Source organism: Cygnus olor, chromosome 1 (genome assembly GCF_009769625.2).
Source record: "Cygnus olor isolate bCygOlo1 chromosome 1, bCygOlo1.pri.v2, whole genome shotgun sequence".
In the NCBI taxonomy this organism is placed as follows: domain Eukaryota; kingdom Metazoa; phylum Chordata; class Aves; order Anseriformes; family Anatidae; genus Cygnus; species Cygnus olor.
The window spans coordinates 101,180,603-101,203,710 of NC_049169.1; the positions used below are offsets into that span (position 1 = coordinate 101,180,603).

At 44.9% G+C, this 23,108-nt stretch overlaps 1 protein-coding gene across 1 annotated transcript in view; it reads left to right on the forward strand.

The window, feature by feature from the left end:
• The window catches only part of EPHA1 (EPH receptor A1), a 34,769-nt gene extending 13,268 nt beyond the window's left edge, over positions 1-21,501 (forward strand). Inside the window, 18 exon segments of the mRNA XM_040573985.1 lie at positions 1,101-1,376; positions 3,057-3,447; positions 8,651-8,806; positions 9,001-9,333; positions 10,580-10,704; positions 10,813-10,900; positions 10,903-10,971; positions 13,635-13,731; positions 15,409-15,464; positions 15,744-15,866; positions 15,970-16,155; positions 16,599-16,660; positions 17,049-17,258; positions 18,063-18,212; positions 18,912-18,944; positions 18,946-19,106; positions 19,417-19,572; positions 20,453-21,501. Coding sequence (XP_040429919.1) covers positions 1,101-1,376; positions 3,057-3,447; positions 8,651-8,806; positions 9,001-9,333; positions 10,580-10,704; positions 10,813-10,900; positions 10,903-10,971; positions 13,635-13,731; positions 15,409-15,464; positions 15,744-15,866; positions 15,970-16,155; positions 16,599-16,660; positions 17,049-17,258; positions 18,063-18,212; positions 18,912-18,944; positions 18,946-19,106; positions 19,417-19,572; positions 20,453-20,531 — 2,751 coding nt within the window. The 3' untranslated portion in view covers positions 20,532-21,501.
• Positions 21,502-23,108: the final 1,607 nt, after the last annotated feature.

Sequence of the window (23,108 nt, forward strand, 5' to 3'; positions counted from 1 at the left end):
GCAGGGCTGTGTTGTGAGCACAGGAGGTGGTTGTGCTGAAGAAGAGAAATGTGTGAATCTCGTGCTCAGCCCATGAGACTTGACAAGCTTAGAGTAATATAGACACTGAGGTGTTGTTTAAAATGCATCTTAACCTGGGGTGTGATTTGAAACCAAGATGCTTAAACCTGTGCCAATACCTATGTGGGCACTTGTTTGAATGTAATTTGATTAAACATTTAAAGCATAATGAAAAAGACAGTATTAACACGGTGTGAAAAAGGATATAAGCTATTTTCCCTGTGGACAACACCTTCCTTTCCAAGTTCTCAATTTTCATCTGTGACTTACTTATCATTGAACATTCTTTGCATTTCATATTTGACCTGTGGTGAGGAAACAAAAGCACCAAAAAAGTCAGTGAAAATGCTTACAAAACCCTACTGGATTCATACAAATAATGTCAGTGAGATATATCCAGTTGGGCACGCATCCTTCTCCCAGTGATTATTTTGCTGGGGAAGAAGCAGAACCTAGTATGAAGTCAGGAAAACCAACTGAGTTTTAATAGTTAAATTAGGGTTTGCAAATATCACACCCAAATTAAGTGTGAACTCCTAATTAATGAGCGCAGTACTTCTGCAGTTGGCATTCCCATTGTGTCAGGCCCTCTCTTGTCTTGCCCCAAAGTGCTGTGCACTATTTTCAGGGGCAGTTAATAGTCCTGGCATATCTTATTGTACACTTTGAATTTAAACAGTGGCAGAAAGAAGTGGACAATACATGGGAGTAGGGGGGTCTTTATCTAAGACAAGACAGTGCATGAAAGAAAAGAGGTTGGAGCCAAGGTAGGATGGAGGGGATGTGCAGCAGTCCATGCACTGTGGTTCCTTTCAGTTTCGCATGAGTTACGCCCTAATTAGAGTATCCTCTGTGTTCCCAGTGTAAAGAGTTGAGGCAGATATGGGGCTGTAGGCCAGTGTAAGAGGCTTTTCAGCTATGCAGGCTTTGAGCCCTGAATGCTAAATAAGAGTGGGTCTTGTAGGCTAGATTTTGTTGTATTTGAGGGGAAATTTGTTTCTCACATCTGTCTAACATGTTTTCTTCTACCTTGGGAGCAGTGGAGTGAAGTGCAGCAGATGATAAATGGCACCCCGGTCTATATGTACCAGGACTGCAGTGTGCTTTCTGAGGGAGACACCGATCACTGGCTTCGCACCAACTGGATTTATCGGGGTGAGGCAGCCTCTCGCATTTATGTGGAGCTGAAGTTTACTGTGAGGGACTGCAAGAGCTTCAAAGGCGAAGTGGTGACCTGCAAAGAGACTTTCAACCTTTATTACATGGAATCTGAGCAAGATGTTGGGATCCAGTTCCGCCGCCCGCTGTTCATCAAGGTCTGTAGTGCTGTGGGTGTAAGGCTGTCATGCCTTTCAGCTTAAACTGGGTGTGTCTTGCTGGCTGGGGGCGGACAGGAGAAGCAGCATCTGGGGAAGGGATGTGGATAAGTGCTGTCCTTTGAATAAGCTTTGCCCCTAAGTGCCCTCTGTGATGCTCAGAGTAGTCACTGCCAGAAGAGGCAATAGTTTTCAGATGAGATCAGACCTCCATTCTTCTTAACCACATATTTAACTGGATGCAACTTAGGTAAGGATTCTAAAGGATTATAACTGTGCCTGATTGTTACATCAGTTTTTAGAGTAAAGCAGAGACCAAAATAATTTGACTTGCCTTAGGCAATAAAGCAAGATTAGACCGAGTGAAGAACAGAACCCAATTCAAACCTCTGTAGGTGCTCCTCTTCATTTGCTCTGATTGTAATTAGATATAGGGTGTTTGTTTGTTTTTATTTTTTCTAAATCTAGAGGTGTTGGCTTGTTATAACGTATTTCTCCCTTGTGTGAAAGTATTTAGCACTGCTATATTTTACCTACCGTTTTCCCTGATGTACTGCCCTCTTGCCATGAAAATATTTGAATTACAGAATGGGGAACCTCAGCTTTTTTGGAGAGAACTTCTGTAACTTAATTGTGTCCTAAAAGAAGCCACGGACCTAAATTACTTGACTGCCCTTTTCCTCTGCAGTTTAAATGATATGTTATGAAAACAAAGAACTGTAAAAGCTACAGTTCTGCTTCTGCTACTGGAAGAGTAGAACTATGGTAGCTGACTCTTCCCTCCCCCCTCCCCAGTGCACCTCCCTTGCAACTGGAGGCTGACATGCATCTGCGTGATACCTCCACAACTCTTAAACCTGCTTTATGATCCTACTACCAGAAGCAGCTGCTGTGCAGATTTTTTGCCGTCCACCTACATGGAACAGGAACAGGTGGTGTCGTGTAATGGGGAGGGGCCTACAGTGGAGAGGAACATTTTACTAGTGTCTCTGAGAAGAAAGACCATCCCACCTGCAGTCCAGTTTTTCCATATCATTTGATGTCATGGAGACCTTTCCCATTTGCCCCACTATAAAAAAGCATCTCTCTCACTCTCTCAATTCAGTCGGTGAGGCAATGGGAAAGTAAAAGCATGGAAGCATTCTTCACCCAAGTATTTTCAGTGCTAAAATGCCTTGAATACTGTATGACAAGCACCTTTCAGTAGAAGGTCTGACCTGCATCAAGTGCAGCCTGGAAACAGGTAGCTGTAATTCACTGGTCAACTTCAAAAACACATCTTTAAGTACTGTTGTGGTTTTATTTTACTTTTTATTGCATATGATTTGCAAACACAAATATCACAAGGGAGATTTGCTCCTGATTTGTTAACTTCTGTTAGGGTAGTTCCTAAAGACACCCAAGATCACAGACCCAGAATACAGTGTGCTGTATAAGAAAGTGAATGACTGGAAATGAGTTGAAAGGAGATGGTTAAAAGTAGGAAGCAAGAGATGATAGTGCTCAGTTGTTAGTATTTCTTCCACGTGCAAAGACAACATGCAGTGCACTGAGATTAGAAACAGTCAAACATGCAGCCTCTAAAAGGCCTTAGTGTAAAAAATGTTTGACAGCTGTAGGTAACTCAGAGCTGCTGCTTGCTCAGATGGTAAAGCTGTTGTGTTTTTCTCTTTCACCTAGCTCAACACTGTGGCAGCAGATCGAAGTTTCACAAACAGAGACATTGAATCCGGTGTCATGCAGCTGAACACAGAAGTATGCCCCATTGGGAAGCTGTCTCGCCGGGGCTTCTACTTAGCTTTCCAGAACTCAGGGGCTTGCGTAGCAATGGTGTCTGTCCGAGTGTATTACAAGACGTGCCCGGAGGCAGTGCGAAGCCTTGCCCGTTTTCCAGAGACGCTAGCAGGTTCAGAGGGGCTGACAGAAGTGCTTGGGGCCTGCGTGGAGCATGCAGCTGAAGAAATGGGCTCTCCGCCTAGGATGCACTGCAGCACTGATGGCGAGTGGCTGGTACCAATGGGACGATGCCTTTGTGCTGTGGGGTTTGAGGAAGTCGATGGGAGCTGCGTAGGTGAGTATGCAGACAGACAGTGGCTTTAGGCCATGGGAGAGGTTCCAGGGAGCTGGAGATCAGAGTATCTGTAAGCACAAAGTGGGAGCAGGGGAGTTAGTGTGGTCTACCTCTTTCTTGCCTGCCCTCTGTGCTTGACAGCCATTTCTCAAACTTTTTCTCCCCTCTTTAGCTTCTTATTCAATTGGGATTTTCTCCTTATGTGTCAGGTGTAAGACCTGCACACACCTTTCCACTCCCTCTTGGGCTTCATCCAGGAGCTTTCAGCTCTGGAGCTAGTTTCTGCGAGCTGTAACTGTGTGATTGACACTGACTCACTCAACAACTAGTTCCCAACCCTTAAATGGCAGCCTTGTTCTCTCAGGGCAGACAGGTCAGACACACAGTACAGTGTGTTTGTCCCGTGACTAGAAAGTAAAGAGCTGCAGGGGGGCAAGTTTCTTCTTCATGCCCCCTTCTGCTTGGACGGGGATGGTTCTTCTGCCATGAGAAACTGTGTAAAGCACATTGCACAATACCACCAGGGCCTGGCTCATTTCTGAGGAAGAACAAATAGCAGGCATAGGAGTCCCCGTGCTACTGGAGCCACAGAGTGAGACAGGGTTCTTGGAGCAAGCAGTGCAGGGCTATCCCTTTGTCAAGGAGGGGAGAGGATTCAGCTTCTTATGGAAAAACTACATGTGTATGCTAGGGAAGAGGATATGTGTGGTGGTTTTGGGGGTATGTATTAATGCAGAGAGGGAGGTAAGAGCACATTTCCACTCTTGTTTTCAGAGTCATATGGCACAAGGCTGAGGCAGTCCAGAATATAGGGGAAGGAATCCATGCATTGCTCTCAGGGTCAGTGGAGTAACCTCTCTGCTCTGTTCTGCCCTTGTTTCACTGCAAGGAACTGGTGCCCCTTTCAATCCCCACTGCTTGCTGCTCATTTTTCTTGGAGAGCTGGCAAAGGTTGAAGCACAAGATCCTTGCCCTTCTCCAGCAATCCCCTATCCTTGCATAGCCCAGCCAGTTTTTCCACTTAGTGCTACAGAGCTCTCCCCGCCCTCCTGAGAGCACTCCCCTGGGAAGGGGCAGGGAAGCTGTCATGCCTGGACAGGCCCTGGCTGCTATCACAGCACAGGTTCATTCTACATCTGTGCTTTTATCCCACTCTGCCCAAGTACAGCTGCAGCTAGGAGTGTCTTTTGTTGTATCTGTGGAGAACTGGGAGGTCTCCCAGGAGATGAAGGGAAGAGGGGTAGAACCTAGCAGGGGAAGGGATAGATAACTTCAAGCCCCCAGAGCAGTGTGTTATTTTAGCATCAGAAGAGAAGGTGAATGTAGGTTGCCTGTTGGGGAACATGTTTGGCTCCTCTCCCTCTACAGAAAAGACATGGCATTATGCAAACAACTGGGAACAATCCATGTCAGGATGAAGACTGAGGTCAAGGCTTCTACTTTTTGTCCTTGCAAGGTGAAGGACTTCCCCTTCAAACACAGAAAGAGGGACAGAATGGAGGAAGAATACCTTCAGGCAGAGTATTCTGGTTCTGATTTTTGCCTTGAGCAGGAAGAGAAAAAAAGGAAAGCTGTACTATGATCCTTGCCTCGTAACAGGGAGGAGAATCTGAACTCAGGTACAGGACAGGAGGCAACAGAAGGCCAGAACTCCGGGTTCTGAACTAGTTCACCCAAGCCCTCAGTGAATTTCCAGCTGTACAGAGCTCTGGTGGATAAATGGCTCAGCCATCCCATCATACCTAGTAAAGCTGTGCCTGCCCAGAACATTGTGTGTCATCCTCTCATAGCATTTTATACCTCTCTGTTATCTGAGCTTGGGACTACATCTCTGCCAGTAAGTCTGGACCTCCATGATTAACTTCCTGAAGTATGTCATTTACTGTGAATACAGGAGGCTGACCATACCCCTAGCTTGCATTCTGGTTTCTTGGTGGGCTCTGCAGGGTGACGGGTGAGTCAGTTACTGATGCTGAGCTCCCTGTCAGCATAGTTCTGGTGTCTGAAGACTGTCCAGTGCTTGCTGGCAGTCTCAGTACAAAAACACCTGTAGGAATAAGCAGTGAAGGTTTAGACCACTGCTGCCCTCTCTGTCCTTGGGTTCTTGGGTGAGCAGTCCTAAACCCACCCTTTTCCAGATGTGTTTTTCACACCTTGTTGCCTGAAGCCACAGCTTGGAGCAGATGACCAGGGACTGGGGAAACCAAGTGCCCGGAGTGGGAGAGAGTCTGGACTGTAGCTGAAAATGCTGATTCGAGGGAGAGCAAAGGGGCAGGCGCTGACCTCTTCTCTCTGGTGAACAGCACTAGGACCCGAGGGAACAGCATGAAGCTGTGACAGGGGAGGTTACTCCCGCGCATAGCGTGGAGTCGGGCTCGATGATCCTTGCGGGCCCCTTCCACCTCGTACTATTCTCTGGTTCTGCGATTCCATGACTTGAGCACATCTCTGCCTCGCTCAGCCTGTGGGAGCCGAGGGCAGAGCCTGCCCTGCTTCTGCCAAATGAGCCCATGGCGGCCACGTCACAGGGAACCGCAGGTAGCAGGGCGCAGACTGGGAAGGACGCAGGCAGCAGCGGCAACCCGACTCCCCAGCCTGACGCCCGCTCGCCCGCTAATGCGGCAGGCCGCCGGCGCCTGCCGCCCCCACGCCCTGCCCAGCCGGGCGCTCCGGGGGAGGCTTCGCACCGCCTCTGAGGCGGGGCCGGCCCCGCGTTCCTCGTGGGGCTGCCGGCTCTCCGCCCAGCCCTGGCCCCGAGCCGCCCCGCTCCTCCCCGGTGCTGGGCAGCCACCTGCCGGCCGCTCTAGGCATGGCGGCAGCGGCTGCGTGGGCCCCGGGAACCGCGGCGCATTGTTCGTGGAGGCGGGAGCGCCCGGGGCTGGTCGTGGCGGCTGGGGCCGGGGGCTCAGCCCTGAGGCGCTAGGGCACCTCCCGCTGTGGGCCCCGGGGCCTCGTCGTGGCCCCGGGGCTGTGCCGTGCCTGCCGCTCCCGGGGCACCAGTCTGGGCTGGCCTGGGCTTGTTTTGGCTCACCTGCCCGAAACTGAATGGCCTCGTTGGTTCTGCCCCCGCTGTCCCGTCCTTCCAAACGTGCCCGGGCCCGAGGCTGGCTGCCCTTAGCCTGGACCGTACCGTGGGCATGCTGACATCTGGATATTACAGCCGTGTGCCATCACTCTAGCTTGCACTTCCAGGCTCCATTCGTCGCATCAGTCAAGACACAGCCTGAGGTGATGTGACTTAGTCCAGCTGACTGGTGTGTTCACTGTTACCTCCCAGTTATCCCTCTACCCAGACGTCCACCCTCCCTGCAGTTTCCTCCCTGCAGTTTCCTCCCTGCACTGCCTTGCTACTAGGCTTACTGCCTCCCTCTGAGGCAGTCATCCCACCTGAAGGGTCCTAGGGCCACAGTGAGGAAAGCAGAGGCTGGCTTTACTCTGAGCAAGAGATGTGGACTGTAGGTCCATGTCCCAAATTTCCTTTCTGTGTTAGCCTGATAATAAGCGTGTATGTATGTTGTGCATTTATGGCAAATAGTATTGTCATTGAACATTGGCATATGTGTTACACAAATTTGTGGCTCTGCTCTTGATTTGTTTTTCATGTTGCTGTCAAAGCCAATCCAATCCAGACTGATCCAGTGACATGAATTTTGAAATCTTATGCTGGAGCAAAATGGCAGGAGGTCACAAAGTTTTCATCTTCACTCGAGCACGTAGAAATGCTCTTGGTTATGAGCAGACTAGAGATCAAAGAATTGTTTCTTATTCTTGACTATTTCTGAAAGAGATGATTTGATCTTAAATAGAATATAAATGGCATCTCTGGGCTGCATCCTCTAGTGTTAATGAGACAGTCTGCCTGCCATTTGAGGGCAAGAGAGGTAACCAACAAGACTGAGATGAAGCCGGTTCTCTGATGGCAATCTAGAGAGAGATCTCAATCTATGGTGATAATACTCTTCCTGAGATTGGGCCTTTGTTAGCAGAAAAGTTTTTAGTTCCTTCAGGTGTTCCTCTATGTCACGTAGTAGGAGTGGCTGTAACGTTTTTTGTTTTCTTGATAAAGGATTGATTTCTGTGTTATGCTCTACCACAGTAAGCCATTTCAGTCAGGCTCCAGAGCAGATAGCTTTGGGGTATCCATTGGGATATCCTGAGGGATTACCCAGGACGTGGTTGTTCTCATAGTGCAATATGAAAAGGGTAATATCCTCAATGCTCAAGTTAAATGCAAGGCAGAAGCTTGGTAGAAAATTAGTGTGTTCATTCCTCAACTATGTGATTAGTGATAGGTTGTTTGATTGTATTTCAAGAACATTTGATAAAATGGGGGTTGGACTAGATGATCTTCAGAGGTCCCTTCCAACCTCGGCCATTCTGTGATTCTGTGAAAATCATTTAGCACAGGCCAGTAAAACATTTAAATTCTCAGGGTACTGCAACTTTCCTCACTCCTTTCCTCCTTGCTATATACTTATAGAGGTGAAGCATTAACCTCAAGATAACTGGTAGACGGACTAGTACTCCCGGAGCTCAAGCTAGTAATAACGCATCAAGGATGCTGTCAGATGAAACAGCTAGAGAAGGGCATGGCTGCTTATTTTTATAGGACTGGAAATAGGAAACACGTGGCATGTGTTCTCTTGCAGTGTGTTAGCTTTATAGCCAGTTGCACTCAGTGCTGTTAGGCAAACTGATAATTATCTACATATTCCCCAGGGCCCTGCTAAGTACAACACTTGAAATCAGAAAATATGCTTCTGCTAAATAGCCCACTGGCTATCCCGTAGGAAGTCAGCAAGCAGAGGAGTCTGAGGAATCCAAGGACTTCGAGACAGTATTTACAGCCCTTACTGACAGAGCAGAAAACTTGAAAAGTAAGATAGAAAGCAATATGGATTTATGCTGAAAAAAAAGTATCTGAGGCTGATTAGGTTGTGTTTTCGTGAAACATTCTTGAGATTCTTCAGTCTACAAATCCTATCATAACATTGATCCCACCTTGGGCCTGCATCTCCTCACTGTCTGCTTTTAGAAGATGACTGGTCTAGGTGACCTCCAGGGATCCCTTCCAACCTAAATATTTCTGTGAACTGAAAGAACGGAAGAAAAGCAAGCATGTAAAAGGAGCTTTCAAGAAACTGAATGAAACTGGTAGGTTGTTTCTTGTTGATCTTATGTTGAATTGTCTGTGTCTTCACAGCCTGCCAGCGGGGATTCTACCGTCACTCTCTGGAGACTAACCGCTGCCTCAAGTGCCCCCCAAACAGCTTGTCCAACGAGTCAGGGGCTACATCTTGTTCCTGTAACGCAGGCTTCTACCGAGCACCTTTGGAGGGCCAGAACATTGCTTGTACCCGTGAGTTCTGGCTTGATAGAAAGAACAAGGAGAAGGGAGGAAAGAGTGCTGGGAAATGGGGATGAGAGGTCAGAGAGGGAGAGAGGTTGGGGGGACAGAGGGCATAATTTGAAATACATCAGCAGATGGGAAACTGCCACAATACATCGGGTGTTATCAGCTGGATCTAATACTTTCCTTCATTCTTCTCATAGGTCCCCCCTCAGCTCCCCGCAATGTCAGCTTCTCCCTTATTGGCACACAGCTCTCTCTGTGGTGGCAGCCACCCAGTGACCATGGTGGGCGAAAGGATCTGACTTACACAGTCTTCTGTCAGCGCTGTCATTTCATGTCTTGTGAGCCGTGTGAGGCTGGTGTGGTATTCACCCCCAGTGCTTCTGGTCTCACTAAACCTGCTGTGGATGTAGACGGCCTAGAAGCTTACACCAACTACACATTTGCTGTGGAAGCCCATAATGGTGTCTCAGGAATGGGACCTGCTCCCCAGAGAACTGCTCCAGCTGTCTGGGTCGCAGTTGGACATGCAGGTTAGCAGAAGCAGATAGAAGTTCTTCCTGCTCATCAGGAAAAGGAAGAGGAATCTCTGTGAATGTTTAACCTTTCTCCATCTCCTTCTGTCTGCCACATGTGTTGGTATGGTATGATAAGGTACCTCTGCCTCTGGCATGTAAAGTCCATCAGTCATATTCCTTGCAAGCTAAGTCAGCAATAAGCATTATCTACCAAGAGCTATGAATCCACCAAGGACTTAACAGAGGTGAGGAGGATAAAGCCCTCCCTGTGATACGCTGTTGTAGTTCAATGAAGATATTGTTATGTGTGTGACAGGAAGAATGGGGCCTGTGGCACAAAATATTACCCGTGACTCAAATATTGCAAAAAATCAAACCAAACACAACAGAAATCCTGATGTAACTGAAAATAAAAACTTCAAAAACATGGAGAAATTTGTATGTTAAAAACATACAAGTTTTCCTTGACACATTTATGTGTAGTTTGGCTTCAAGTTGAGTAGTAGTTTGACTGTCCTGTGAATATTTTCCAGAGTGCTGTTAAACAAGATTATAGAAAAGTAACATTGCAGTGCTCAGCAGCCCTTAGTACTTACCCCAGTTCTGATTTAGTGACTTTTATACGACTCCCTGTCTTTTCTTCCTTTTGCTATGCAGAGGCAGCATAACTCTGAGCTAGGAAAGCAGAACTACGTTGGGTTTACCTCATCACTTCCTGGTGATGATGAAGGACAAGGAGAGAACCAGGCTTGACACGTCAGTCCCTGCAAACTGTTAAGAATTATCTTTTTATTCATGAATAGCATTCATCTGCAGTCAACTGAGAGATTTTGAGTACGGAATATCACAGTACCATATGAAATGGAGTTGCATTCATAAATCACATAGGAAAGTTGTGTCACTGTTGCTGTAAGAGCAGAAAATCATAACATTTTGTTTTCAAATTGAACAGTACAGTTCTGGGTTAAATGTAATTTCTTGAAAGACTGGTTTTGTTTCGGAGACAAAAGATATGCTCTTCTTCTGTTGGGGTAGATACTATTGGGGTAGCATGCTATTCTTAGAAAACAACAAGTTACAGCTGGAGACCCCATTTTGCTTTCACCACAGAATAGAAAGTTAAGGGAGTGGCAGTGGCAATGAGAGTCATTTCTAGTTACATGGTATGACAAAGAAGGAAAGATAGAGCCTCTGATGGAGAGAGGTCTTACTTTGTGTTGTTTGTATTTCATTCTGATACTCTTTGTTTTCTCCCCTGCAGCTCCAGTGACAGTGTCCCATTTTATCCTGACACAAAGAGATGACAGTAGTCTGTCTGTTTCTTGGCTTGCCCCACGGCAGCGCAGCCAGACCGCAGTGGAGTATGAGGTCATGTTCTTTGAGAAGGTGAGACCTGCCTCATCTGTTCTTCCCCCTTCCACTTAAAGGGATGAAAATGTCCTCTTTGTTCCATTCCATGTGTGTTAGTTATTTAACCTTGTTCAATTTCTGCAGGGAGAGGAGGCACGATACACAGTGAAGCACCTTCTTGAGCCAAATGTCACTCTGACAGACCTTCAACCAGACACAGCCTACCTGCTTCGTGTAGATCCATCACACCTCTTGGGCCTGGGCCCTACTCCCAGGAGCAGGAATTCCGCACCCTTCCACCAGGTAAAGTACAACCATTGGTATGTCATTAGTGAGAAACTCACTTTTCCATCAGATTGTATATGCACATAGTACACCAATCTCTTTTTGTGTTCTGCTAGCTGCAAAGGCAAAGAAATCACACTCCTGAGTTCTTTGTCACCAGGGCCAAGACTTTACAAAGCTCTGCTTTGTGAAAATGTTCAACAGGGAGTCATTTTATCCTTTGTGCTTGCTGTTATACAGAATCCTATTGTACTTTCCCATTCAGAACTGATCGGTGTCAGTTTTGTGTGTTATTTAGATAAATTATTCACCATCTGTTCATTTAGTTCTCCTGAAAGATGTTTTGATTCTGAATAGTAACGTTTCTAAGTTCAAGTGTTAGCAAAACAATTAGCATATTTATCCTTTTATGTAGAAATTGCTAATGAAAAGGAGAACTCAGAGGACTTCAGCACTATTTTTTTCCAGCTTTATCGTTTCTACTGTATGTAGTTCAGCCCCTGGATGTGAGTCTGGCAATGACTCTGCCCAAAAAGATGATATGTGCTGCTGAAAAAAGTTCTCACCCAAAGCACAAAGTGTAGGCCAGTTTACTGAGGCCTCCGGCATCAAAGAATATCTTATGCAGGCCCCACATCCAACCTTCCCTTTCCCTGGGTTATCCAAAGACTTCCCTGTTATCAGAGGTTTTCTATAAAGGAGCTTAGTCTCCCTTCATTCCACAAATTTACAGATCCTCCTAGTGACCCTATGGATGTTTCTGATAATCCTAGAAATGAGTTCATTGAAATGATGCCTATGAAAGACTAGTTTTACTGTAACGAAGCAAGAAAATAGAAAAAAGGAAAGGCATACATTAATTTTAATAAATAGTTATAGTAATTCAGTAAAAGCTGAGAGAGACTTATGATACCATGATTGAAATATCATTTAAAGATTTTCTTTTTTTAACACCAGGAGCTTTGGGTAAGATTTTCATGCAGTCAGTGTTAATTATGATGACATTAACAATCTTAACCAATAGACTAATGTATCATAAAGGTTCTGTGGAAAATATTTAAGTTAACATGTAATAGATGTTTTTAGTTATAAAATGATGTGCTAGGAGATACTTTGCAGCTTTCCCCAAGCTTATGCTTTTTTTTCTCTCTAAGTAAAAGTTGATCATCTCATCATGCCAAGGCAAAGGTATTTTGAATATGAAAGGAATAAAAACCTTGCCAACAAGGTTTCATTCGGTGGGAGTTGATTCTTCGATAATATAAGGATTATATATTTTATATATATATTATATAATATAAGGATAATATAAGGATTTTTAGCTGCAATGGTTTAGAGATATTAGTGGAACAAGATTTGTAGGGATAGACAATTTTTTAAATCTGAATTTGAGTTTAGATCCCTTAATTTCTTGCAGAAGAGCTATGTACTTAAGAGCCTGTCCCTTTTTTCTAGTTGGTTTAATAAAATATATTACTTCACCTTCCAAATCTTGCCTTTTTGATTTTAGCAAAAAATAATGTTAGCTTTGCCTCTTGATTTCTGCCTATCTAAGCTGGTGATTTTTAGTAATTTTAGTGGGATGAGTCAGCATCAAATTGAGCAAGAATAACACGTGTTAATTAGGCTTTACAGATGCTGAGCATTGGACTGGATGTTAGGAAACACTTCCAGACACTGTTGTCATGCAGCTGTTCCGTGCTTAAAAATCCCTCACTTATTGAAACATTATATTTAGGAATTTTCTTTTTTTCTGCATGCTTTCCTAAATGTCTTTAGGAAAAATATTAAAAGATGTAGACACTCATTAGATATGGATATGAACGCTTTTCATTAATGTATTTAAAAATAAATTATTCATTTTTTAATTTACAAGAAATAAAGGCTTAAAAGCAACCAACAGAGGGAATTTAGTATTTACTCTGATAAATTCAACTATATTGTGTGGAAATGGATGGTTTTAGCTTAAGAGTCTAAGTAGAAAAAGACAACCTGAGTTATCTGAACGCTATCTGAGTTCTATCCAGTCACAAAATGAAACCACCTGACACTTTTTTTTCTGAGAAAACAGAAATACGATGTTAGATTTCAAGTTCATGTCAGTGCTTGCTTGTTTGCAAAAATGCTAAGCAGCCAGTGGCTTCTGTCAAATTAATTAGGCAAAAAACCAAACCCAGATTTTCAAGGAAAGGGAAGGCAGAAGGGGGAAATGAACTGCATAAAAAAGAAGAGCATCAAACTAGACTGCTGTGCAAACTTGTGTCTTTGCTATGCCATAGTCTAAATCAGCTGCTGAGCAGGAAAAAGAGTCTGATCTGAAAACGTAGTTGGAGAGGAGTGGGAGGGAAGAATAGCTGTTCTTCACTTACATGTGGGAAGAGACCTCTGGAGTTGTCTGGTTCAACTGCAGCAGGGATTATTTGAAAGCTAAATCAGGTACAGGGATAAATTACTCATCTAGACCAGGATCACAGATAAGAGTGACCCAGATACCCACCTGAAGACACACTATGCGCGTGGATAACGTGCATATTAGGACTCAAATATGGTCACTCTGTTGCCTGGAAGATGAATCACCATAGTTCACCTAATACCACTGGCTGGTAGAAGCTGGTTGCTACATTCCAGACAAATAATTCTTGTTCTTTTAAATGATATGGCCTTTATCTTTTCCTTTGCAGACACAGGAGCTCTATCTGGTGGAGTCATAGTCTCCATTATCTTTGGAGTTCTACTATTTATTGGGCTGCTTCTGGGACTTCTGTTCTTTCGACGAAAGTAAGTGTTGATTTTTGGAGTTGAAAAAGGTATAGATGTAGGAGTATGACACAAAGCTCAGAGGAGTGGCTGATACCTGAGAGGGCTGTGCTACCATTCAGAGGGACCTTGACAGGCTGGAAGGTTGGGCTGGGAGGAACCTCAGGAAGTTCAACAAGGGCAAGTGCAGGGTCCTGCATCTAGGGAGGAATAACCCCAAGCACCAGTACAGGTTGTGGGATGACCTGCTGGAGTGCATGTCTGCAGAGAGGGACCTGGGAGTCCTGGTGGACAGCAGGCTAACCATGAGTCAGCTATATGTCCTTGTGCCCAAGAAGTTCGACAGTATCCTGGGCTGTATTCAGACGAGTGTTGCCAGCAGGTCAAGGGAGGTGATCCTCCCACTCTGCTTAGTCCTGGTGGGGCCACACCTGGAGTATTGCATCCAGTTCTGGGCTCCCCAGTGCAAGAAGGACATGGAGCTACTGGAGCGAGTTCAGAGGAAGGCTACAAAGATGATTAGAGGACTGGAGCACCTGTCACATGAGGACACGCTGAGAGAACTATGCCTGTTTAGCCTGGAATAGAGAAGACTGAGGGGAGACCTCATTAATATATATAAATATCTGAGGGGAGGGTGTTGAGAGAATGGAGCCAGTCTCTTTTCAGCTGTGCCCAGCAACAGGATGAGAGGCAACGGGCACAAACTGAAGGACAGGAGGTTCCGGCTGAATATGAGGGGGCACTTCTTTACTGTGAGGGTGACAGAGCACTGGAACAGGTTGCCCAGAGAGGTTGTGGAGTCTCCTTTTCTGGAGATATTCAAAACCCACCTGGATGCCATCCTGTGCAACGTGTTCTAGGTGATCCTGCTTGGCAGGGGTTGGACTAGATGATCTCCAGAGGTTCCTTCCAGCCCTGCCCATTCTGTGAAAAATAGCTGAGCTATAAAAGCTTAAGAAAGAGTTAAGAAAGAAGGACTTGATATCTCTAAGGAAGTTGGATGAGTTAGCTAGAGGTGAAAGAAGAAGACCAGTGTGCTGCAGTAAGATGGAATGACTAAGTAATTTCAATTAGCAGGGTTGGATGGGTTGGTATGTCTGTAAGATAATGCTTGCTGCTGAGGACACAGGAAAGTATGGTGATTTCTCTCCTTTTTTTTTCTTTTTTTTAATATAATCCAGCACTATCATACTATTATCGTGACAAATGAATAAAAAAAGTGTTATGGCACAGTCTTTTATATAGTTGCTGATCAATTAAGCAGGCAATTCATGTATCCAGTTATTTCAAACCATTTTCCGTATACTATTACTTTAATGGTCCTCTACCCAGATACAAAGTTCTACTTCCTTTACAAATGTCTACAAGGCTGCTTGTTTTTTTTAAGGAGATGAGGTATTTTACTGAAAGTGTACAGAAAACATAAAATAAATAGAAATTCATCTTTAATTCAGCAACAGAGGAACAAACAAAACTACCTGCATGGAAACAAAGTTCCATTTCTAAATGTACATTAAGTACCACATTCTATTACAGGCTGTACTCTACCACGTAGATGCAGTGTCCGGTTCCACTTTGCTCTGAGCTACCCAGAACTCTGTGCTTGACCAACTAGAGCAGACTCCCTAGAAGTCTTGCTTTCTTCTTTGCTATTTGTTAACCATTTGAGTTTCATGACTTCTCCTTATGTTCTAGGCATGCTCGTCGCAGACAATCACGGCCAGATTACAATACTTCAGGCTTTGATCGAGGTGAGCTTCAAAGGGATAGTGGAACCAGGGAGAAACCTGGAATGGGTTGCAAAATATCAAAAGAATCATAATTTTCAAACAAGGCGCCAGTGTGGATTTTCTGATGTAATCTCTCTCCTTCTATAATAGCTGTAGTATTATTCAATGTATGTTTGATGTATTTGTTGACTGCTTTTGTTTGAAAGACGTGGATTTAGCTCTGCTTCTGTAACTTTGCCCTATAAAGCTTGACCAAAGAGTTGACAGGTTAAGTTGCTCTTTTGTTTCCCTTTACCATAGAGAAGGTCTGGCTGAAGCCCTATGTAGACCTGCAACCTTATGATGACCCTAGCAGAGGAGTGCTGGAATTCATTAAGGAACTGGATGTCTCCTGTGTCACTATGGAGAATGTGATTGGGGAGGGTGAGTTTGTTGGCCTTCTCTTCATCTTTCAGTTCCCCCACACTGATATTTGGCTGCCTATTCTTGAGCTCATCTGTGACCTTTTGTCTCTGGTTGTCCTCAGGGGAGTTTGGGGAGGTCTATCGTGGGTCCCTACGGCTCCCAGGCAAAGAACGTATTGTGGTTGCAATCAAGACCCTGAAGTCAACATATTCAGACTCACAGTGGTGGAACTTTCTGCGTGAGGCAACAATTATGGGTCAGTTCGACCACCCAAACATTGTGCATCTGGAAGGAGTTGTCACCAAAAGTAAGAGCGTGGAAGAGCGTCTTGTAATGACATAGAAAGTGGCACATTCCTGGGGCCTTTCTTAGGAGAGGATTATGTCAAGGAGGCTGTGTCGAGAGAAGACACATTGTTGTATTAGCCTATGGTGGAGAATGAGTAATGGAGAAGGGGTATAGATTTCCAGCAGAGTCATGAGGCGCATTGTTAAGAGAAATCTTCTTGAGTTGGTGAGTGGAGAAGTTGGAATAGTGTAAGGGGTGGTGTAAGGTTATGTGTGATACAAGAAGGAATACAGAATCATCGGGGGAAGTCTAAGGGGGAGGGACAGCTAGCTGTCAGAGTGGAGCAGGGATGGTGGCGGTGGTTGGGTATGGTCCCCTGTTTTGGGGGAATGTGGAGAGTGTTGAAACACAAATTGCAAAGGTGAGCTGCAGAAAGGGTGACACTTTCTTCTTTTCCCCAAGGGAGGCCAATGATGATCATCACTGAGTATATGGAGAATGGAGCGCTGGATACCTTCCTGCGGGTGAGAGATCCCAATCTGTAGTAGGCTTGTGTACTGCCAGAACTTGTACTTGAGGTGGATTTAGGACTCTAAGAGAAGACTGGATAAAAGATCTCCACATCCATATAATTTCTGGTCACATTTCCAGTCTTGGCAGCTGAATCTTGATGCCATCGAGTTTGCTCAGTACACAGAGTGTTGTCTTTGGCAGATAATGTGCAGGTGCCTCGTGATGACTCTGGAGACCACCACCAGTCCCTTAGTGTGAACCTGTGGGGTCCTTTGGGCTGCAGCACTGCCTTTTTGCTTGTTCACCAACACCCTCTTTTACAAGTTGATAAGGCCAGTAACTTGGAAACAGCAGACTGATGTCACTTGACCAGGATCTTCTGTCACTTCTTCCATGCAGGAAAATGAGGAAAAATTTAGCCCTGTGCAGCTTGTGTCCATGCTGCAAGGGATAGCCTCTGGCATGACCTACCTTTCAGAACACAACTATGTGCACCGGGATCTGGCTGCTCGTAACATCCTAGTAACACGCAGCCTTCAGTGCAAGGTGTCTGACTTTGGTCTCTCCCGAATATTGGAGAATGATGCAGAGGGAACCTATGAAACCAAGGTAATGCAAAAACAATCTCTGCTGAGATAAGGCTCAGTCTTGTAATTTAGCTGTAGTCTTTGGGGTTGGGATTCTGCCAGATAAGAATGGCAGGATTTCTTTGTAGTAGGAAATGTGCCAGGTGAAGGATTTGGACAAAAGTCTGAAGAAAGTAGGCTTTCTTCTCTGAAAGAAAACCTATTATAAAATAGATTTTACAAAACTGTTATATTTATATTATATATTCCATTATAAAACTGCACATATATTACATACATTACATATTATATATTATAATAGATATATATTTTATTATAAACCTGCAAGTCACAGTGTGGTTGAAGGTAGTGCTTTTCTTTCTGGAGTCTGTGCTGATTTTGTTTGCTAAGAGATTCAGTACCACAGAGAATGTGGTTTTTGAAATGAAGCAAAATATGGGATCTTACATTTTGGACTCAGTTAATTATACATAGCTTTGAAGATAGCCTTGCTGTGAACAGGAGTTTGGACTAGAGACATCTACACATCCCTTTCAAAGAAAGCTCCAGTGATTCTATCATCTTGTGTCACTCAAAGAAAGGCTGTTATTGGTGTCATTGTCTTAGACCCACAGCTGTGTTTTTTTGTAGCATTTAGCTGAACACAGCGCTTAAACAAAATTACTTTCCAAAATAATTTGTCCTTTTGACAAGATTTCCCCACACATCACTTCAAGTGAAGTGGGCCCAGTCTGTGAAGCATTTTGTAAGCTCCTTGAATGAAAGCACTGCAGAAGCACGACTCAATGATACAAGCTGGTTACCCTATGTCTCTTCTCTTTCACAGGGTGGTAAGATTCCCATCCGATGGACAGCCCCAGAGGCCATTGCTCATCGGATATTCACTTCAGCCAGTGATGTCTGGAGCTTTGGAATTGTCATGTGGGAGGTGCTGTCATTTGGTGACAAGCCATATGGAGACATGACCAATCAAAAGGTAGCAGACATTGACCTTGTGATGATTTAAGGAAATAAACCAGGAATACAGGCCCAACTTGTGCTGATCTCCCTCTGCCTGCAGCCTTGTCATTCTTCTGAATACAAAACTACTGTCTCCTTCCCAGCTAAAAATCAGTGCAGCCAAGTCAAAGACAGTAATGTTTGGGTCCCTGAACCAGGTTCAGATGTCAGCAGCAGCAAGCCAAATTAAAGACTGATTAATCCAGCCACAGTCTTTGAGTTTAGAGATGTTCTTTGCTGATTCCTTTCTCTCCTTTCTCTGTCTCTGAAGTATTTTTCTAGTCTCATACTTGTGCCAGGCTTAGTGCATCTATGAGGTTGCCACGTGGTATTGAAATTATTCTTCAGAGCCTAATTCCACTTTTCTCACTGGGCCTGTAACAGAATCACTTGGTCCTCACTTCTAATGAACATATGCCATGAATGGCAAATGGGAGCTAAGCTAGTAAAGGGCTGAAACCAGCTGTGTATGCCACTTCACGTTTTGACATCTCACGTGTCCTGATCCTTTGTTGTGCTGCCCAAACTCTACTTTATACACATGTAACTGGCTTTAGTCCCCACCCTGGCTGCACACTGTGAAAAATGATGAACTGTCTGCTCCCAGCCCCACAGAGGCCTCTGGCTCCTCTCTTTCACTCTGCTCTTTCCTGAGTTCTATCTGTCCTCTGTGCAGGTGATGAAAAGCTTAGAGGATGGGTACCGGCTCCCCCCCGCCTGTGGACTGCCCATCTATTCTCTATGAGCTTATGAAGAACTGTTGGTCACATGATCGGATGAGGAGGCCTCAATTTCATGAGATCCAGGCACAGCTGCAACATTTCATCTCAAGTCCTCATCTCCTCCGGTCTGTTGCAGACTTTGATCCCAGGTAAGCAGACTGTCTTAGGGAGGGGGAGAAGTTAATTGGGAAATCTTGGCCTCCTGGTTTGAGCAGGAGGAGAGGTGATGTTAGCAGTGCAGGCTGGCAAGAGACATCTTGAACGCTGTATATGCAGTAGCGGTAATCTGTCTCTCATGGTGATGCAGGGCATACGTAGCCACTGGCCTGTGCAATCTGATCACACTGTATAGAGAAAAGATGAGTTGGCTTAGACCTGGCAGAGGGTTCTTGCTCTCTAGCTAGTGAGGCTGTCATCTGAGCCTCTTGCCTGGCTAATGAGGGTTTCATCTGTCTTTAGGGTAACACTCCGGCTCCCCAGCTGCAGTGGATCTGATGGTATCCCCTATCGATCCATTCCTGAGTGGCTGGAATCCATTCGCATGAAGCGCTATATCTCCAACTTTCGCACTGCTGGCCTTGACACCATGGAGTCAATTCTGGACCTCACGGCTGAGTAAGTGCAGGCTAAGCTCTCACAAGGCACCCCATGCTATTTCACAAATAGCTGTTTCAGTCCTTCTGCTATCTGAACAGGCACTCATATTTACTTCGAAATCTTCTTTCCATCCTTCTCTGTGCAGTTAAATGGAAGTGGATGGGCCTCTTACCCTATGAGAGAATAATCAGCCCAGAAAAATCATGATCACAGCTCAAGCTGTGAGACTAATTCTCCAATTGTCCTTGCTCGTGACTTTCCAGGGGCCTGAGCTGCTCTGAGCTCACATTAGACACACATCAGAGCAAGGGTAGGCAACAGATGACAGACAGTTCTCTAACCTGACCATCTCCCCACCCTCGTAGGACTTGATAAGAGAATTTTCTTGCCTTGAACTCAGACAGGCTAGTGACGTTCTCCCCACGTCAGCCAGGCACTGTTCCATCGTAGAGCAAAGTCCTTCTGGGCTCTTTAGAAGGACTCAGACCAGATGCTTTACCAGTACACACTTTTCCTAGTGTAGGATCAGGGATGTACAACCAAGTATAACCAGAGTAGTTGCATAAGACAAATGAAAAGGCACAGTGCAGAGGCAGACCCTGCTGAAAGGTTGAGACCATTGGGAGCAGACATGGCTGCAGTCCTGATTTAATGAGAGGAAAGGCCAAGTCACAAAGTGGGAGAAAACAGTTGACTGGGTGGGCAGAGGTAGCCAGAGAAGGAAAGGAACATCTAGATGTTTCTTCCCTCTGGAGAAAAAGCAAGTGTAGCAAGAGGCACTGAGGGAAAGGAAACTTTCTGAACTAACGCTTGGTAAGAGTTTCTGCCCTTAAACACACCCCAATCCCCAAGGAACAAGAATAGCAATTAATTTTTTTCTCTCTTCCATTTCCTTAAGGGACTTGAAACAGATGGGAGTGTCACTTCCAGGCCACCAGAAGAGGATCCTGTGTAGCATCCAAGGCTTTAAAGAGTGATCAGTTGTTGCTCTCTTAAGCTTGCCAAATGCTGTCTTACCCACGTACCACTTGGAATCATTCCTATGGCAATTGCTTCCAAATGAGTGACTGGGACAAGCAAAGCAAAACAACCAGGACTGAAAAGACTTATGAGGCAACACCACCTGCTCTCATTTCTGTTGCCCCTTGCTTTTGCTCTACAGCAGTCATTGGTACTTTTCAGAGCACTGGTCTTAGAATCTGTTCTCAGCCATGTCTTCTATAGTCTGTTTTGTGCAGCACTAAGTAATCCCTGTAGTCCGCATACTGGACTTTCAGCCCTCAGTAAATCACGTGGAGACATAAGATACATTCAGTTGGGGTGTGGGGCATGGATAATGCTTTAAGTTTGGAGATGAGGATTCAGATAGAGTGGGACCTTCTAGGAACATGCGTAAGGATGCAGATGTAGGGTTGGGCCCATTCACTCCCTGGTGTACATCCCTTCTCATTTCAGCAGCCTTCTGTCTTCCTTATTTTACGACATGAACAAACTATTCAGTCTTTCACAAGGCTGCTGCTAAGGGATATATTTTTAAATTCAGCTGTTCTTGCCTTAAACACCACCAAGTCATGGTGTACTTTGTTCTTTGGAGGAGAAGTTGGGAGTAGCAGCACATCCTGCTGTAACTTGTGTGATCATGTAACCTTGGCATGTTGCTTATTTGCACACGTGTACTTCAGCAGAGAGATTTACCTCTCCCCAGCCCGCTTAATACCTTTACTGGTGCCATGGACACAAAACCCTCTAGGTACCCATTTTTCTCTGCCCCTTTTTTGACAGAGGGAATAGTCTTGTTTGACTGGATAGGGTGTTTGTAACAGAAAAATGTGTAGGTGGTCTGTCTTATTCCTTCTCTGTGGAGGAAGTGTTATTATTTATCAGAATTCAAGACAGAGGTGCTATAGACTGTAAATAGTATTTTGTAAATAAACTTGTGGCAGAGCAGGCTGTGTTGGAGTGCTTTGGCTTATCTCAAATACTATTGGGACCTTTGCTCTAGCATTATTTTCCAGCATTTTCCAACATTATGTTCCAGCAGTGTGCTTACATCTTAATTTAGTTGTTTCAGCAAGGTTTAAGTTCTGTGGCAGTCATGTAACTGCAGATGAGCAAATGCAGCTGCATTAGGACAAAAGGATGCATGTGCAGGTGGTTACTTCAGACATTTTTTCTTTAAACCCATTACAGCTGTAATCTGTTAGCCAAGTCCATCTTCATACAGCTCCTGTATTTACCCCTAAACTGTGAGAAGTATTAGAAGCTACTTCTCTAGTTTGAGGAAATAGGTGTGTAGTACTTCCTTCTGCTGCAGAAGAGAGTATTCAGGTGAGAAGGCGTGGGGGGGAGAATCACACTCCACTCATTCTAATACTTCCTCAAAAAGCAAACTGGACTCTCACATCCTACCCAGGAAGACTTAGCTGTACTCACCTCATGAACTACGTTTCTGCACCTGTGCTAAGTCTAGCTTGGTGAAGATAGTGCCAGTCATTCTGCAATGAGTTATTTGTAAGTAGCTATCAGTGTTTCCATAATTGTATAATCCTCCAAATTCTTAAGGGTTTAAATTAACACTCCTGCTTGTGGGAAGATCTTGCTTACCTATGCCCTGCAGAAGGGTTAGGAAGCCCAGAGCTAAAAGGATGCAACTTAAGGCAAGAAGGATGGTTTCTATTCAAGATGAGAAGCAGCAGGGCATACACATGGAACCATGATATGCATGTATCTCAGCCACTTGAGTTACTGCAACTGTATGACACAGCTGACAAGATAAGCTTGCAGTGTGAGTCTTGTTAGTATACCAAGTTCAATCTTAGTAATATCATCTATGCTTTGTGTTAAAGGTGCTGCATAGATGATATCCAGGCTAGAAGGGAAGCTTTGATTAGGCTGACATGAGATAAAAGCATGTGTCATGCATATGTAAACTTCAGCGTAGCCTGGCAGATGATAGAAAACTGGGAGTGTTTGATACACTAGATAGCTGTGCTTGCTGCCATTCAGAGGGACGTCAGCACACAGGAGAAATGGGAAGAGAGCTGTCTTATAAAGTTCAGCAAGGGGAAATGCAGAGCCCTGCAGCTGGGGAGGAATAACCCCTTGTGCCAGCGGGGACAGACTGGCTGGGAAGCAACTTTGCAGGACCTGCAGGTCCCAGTGAGCAGCAAGTTGCACTTGAGCAACACACCCTTGCATCAAAGGAGGCCAACATTAACTGGATTGCACTAGGAAATGCAACACCAGTAGCTGGAGGGATGCTATTCTTCCCCTCTCCTCTCCCCTCTGATAAGACATCTGGAGTGTTGTACCCAGTTTTGGGTTCCTCAGTGCAAGGAGGACATGGATTTACCTAGAACAAGACCACTGTTAGGCCACCAAGATTTTGAAGGGATTAGAGCATCTGACATGAGGAGAGGCTGACAGATGGAACTGGTTAGTCTTGCAATGAGAAGACTGGCTTTGGTGGCTCTTGTCATTGTTTATAAATACCTGATGGGAGATAGTCAAGAAGAAGAAGCCAACGTCTCCTTGGTGGTATCCAGTGAAAGGAA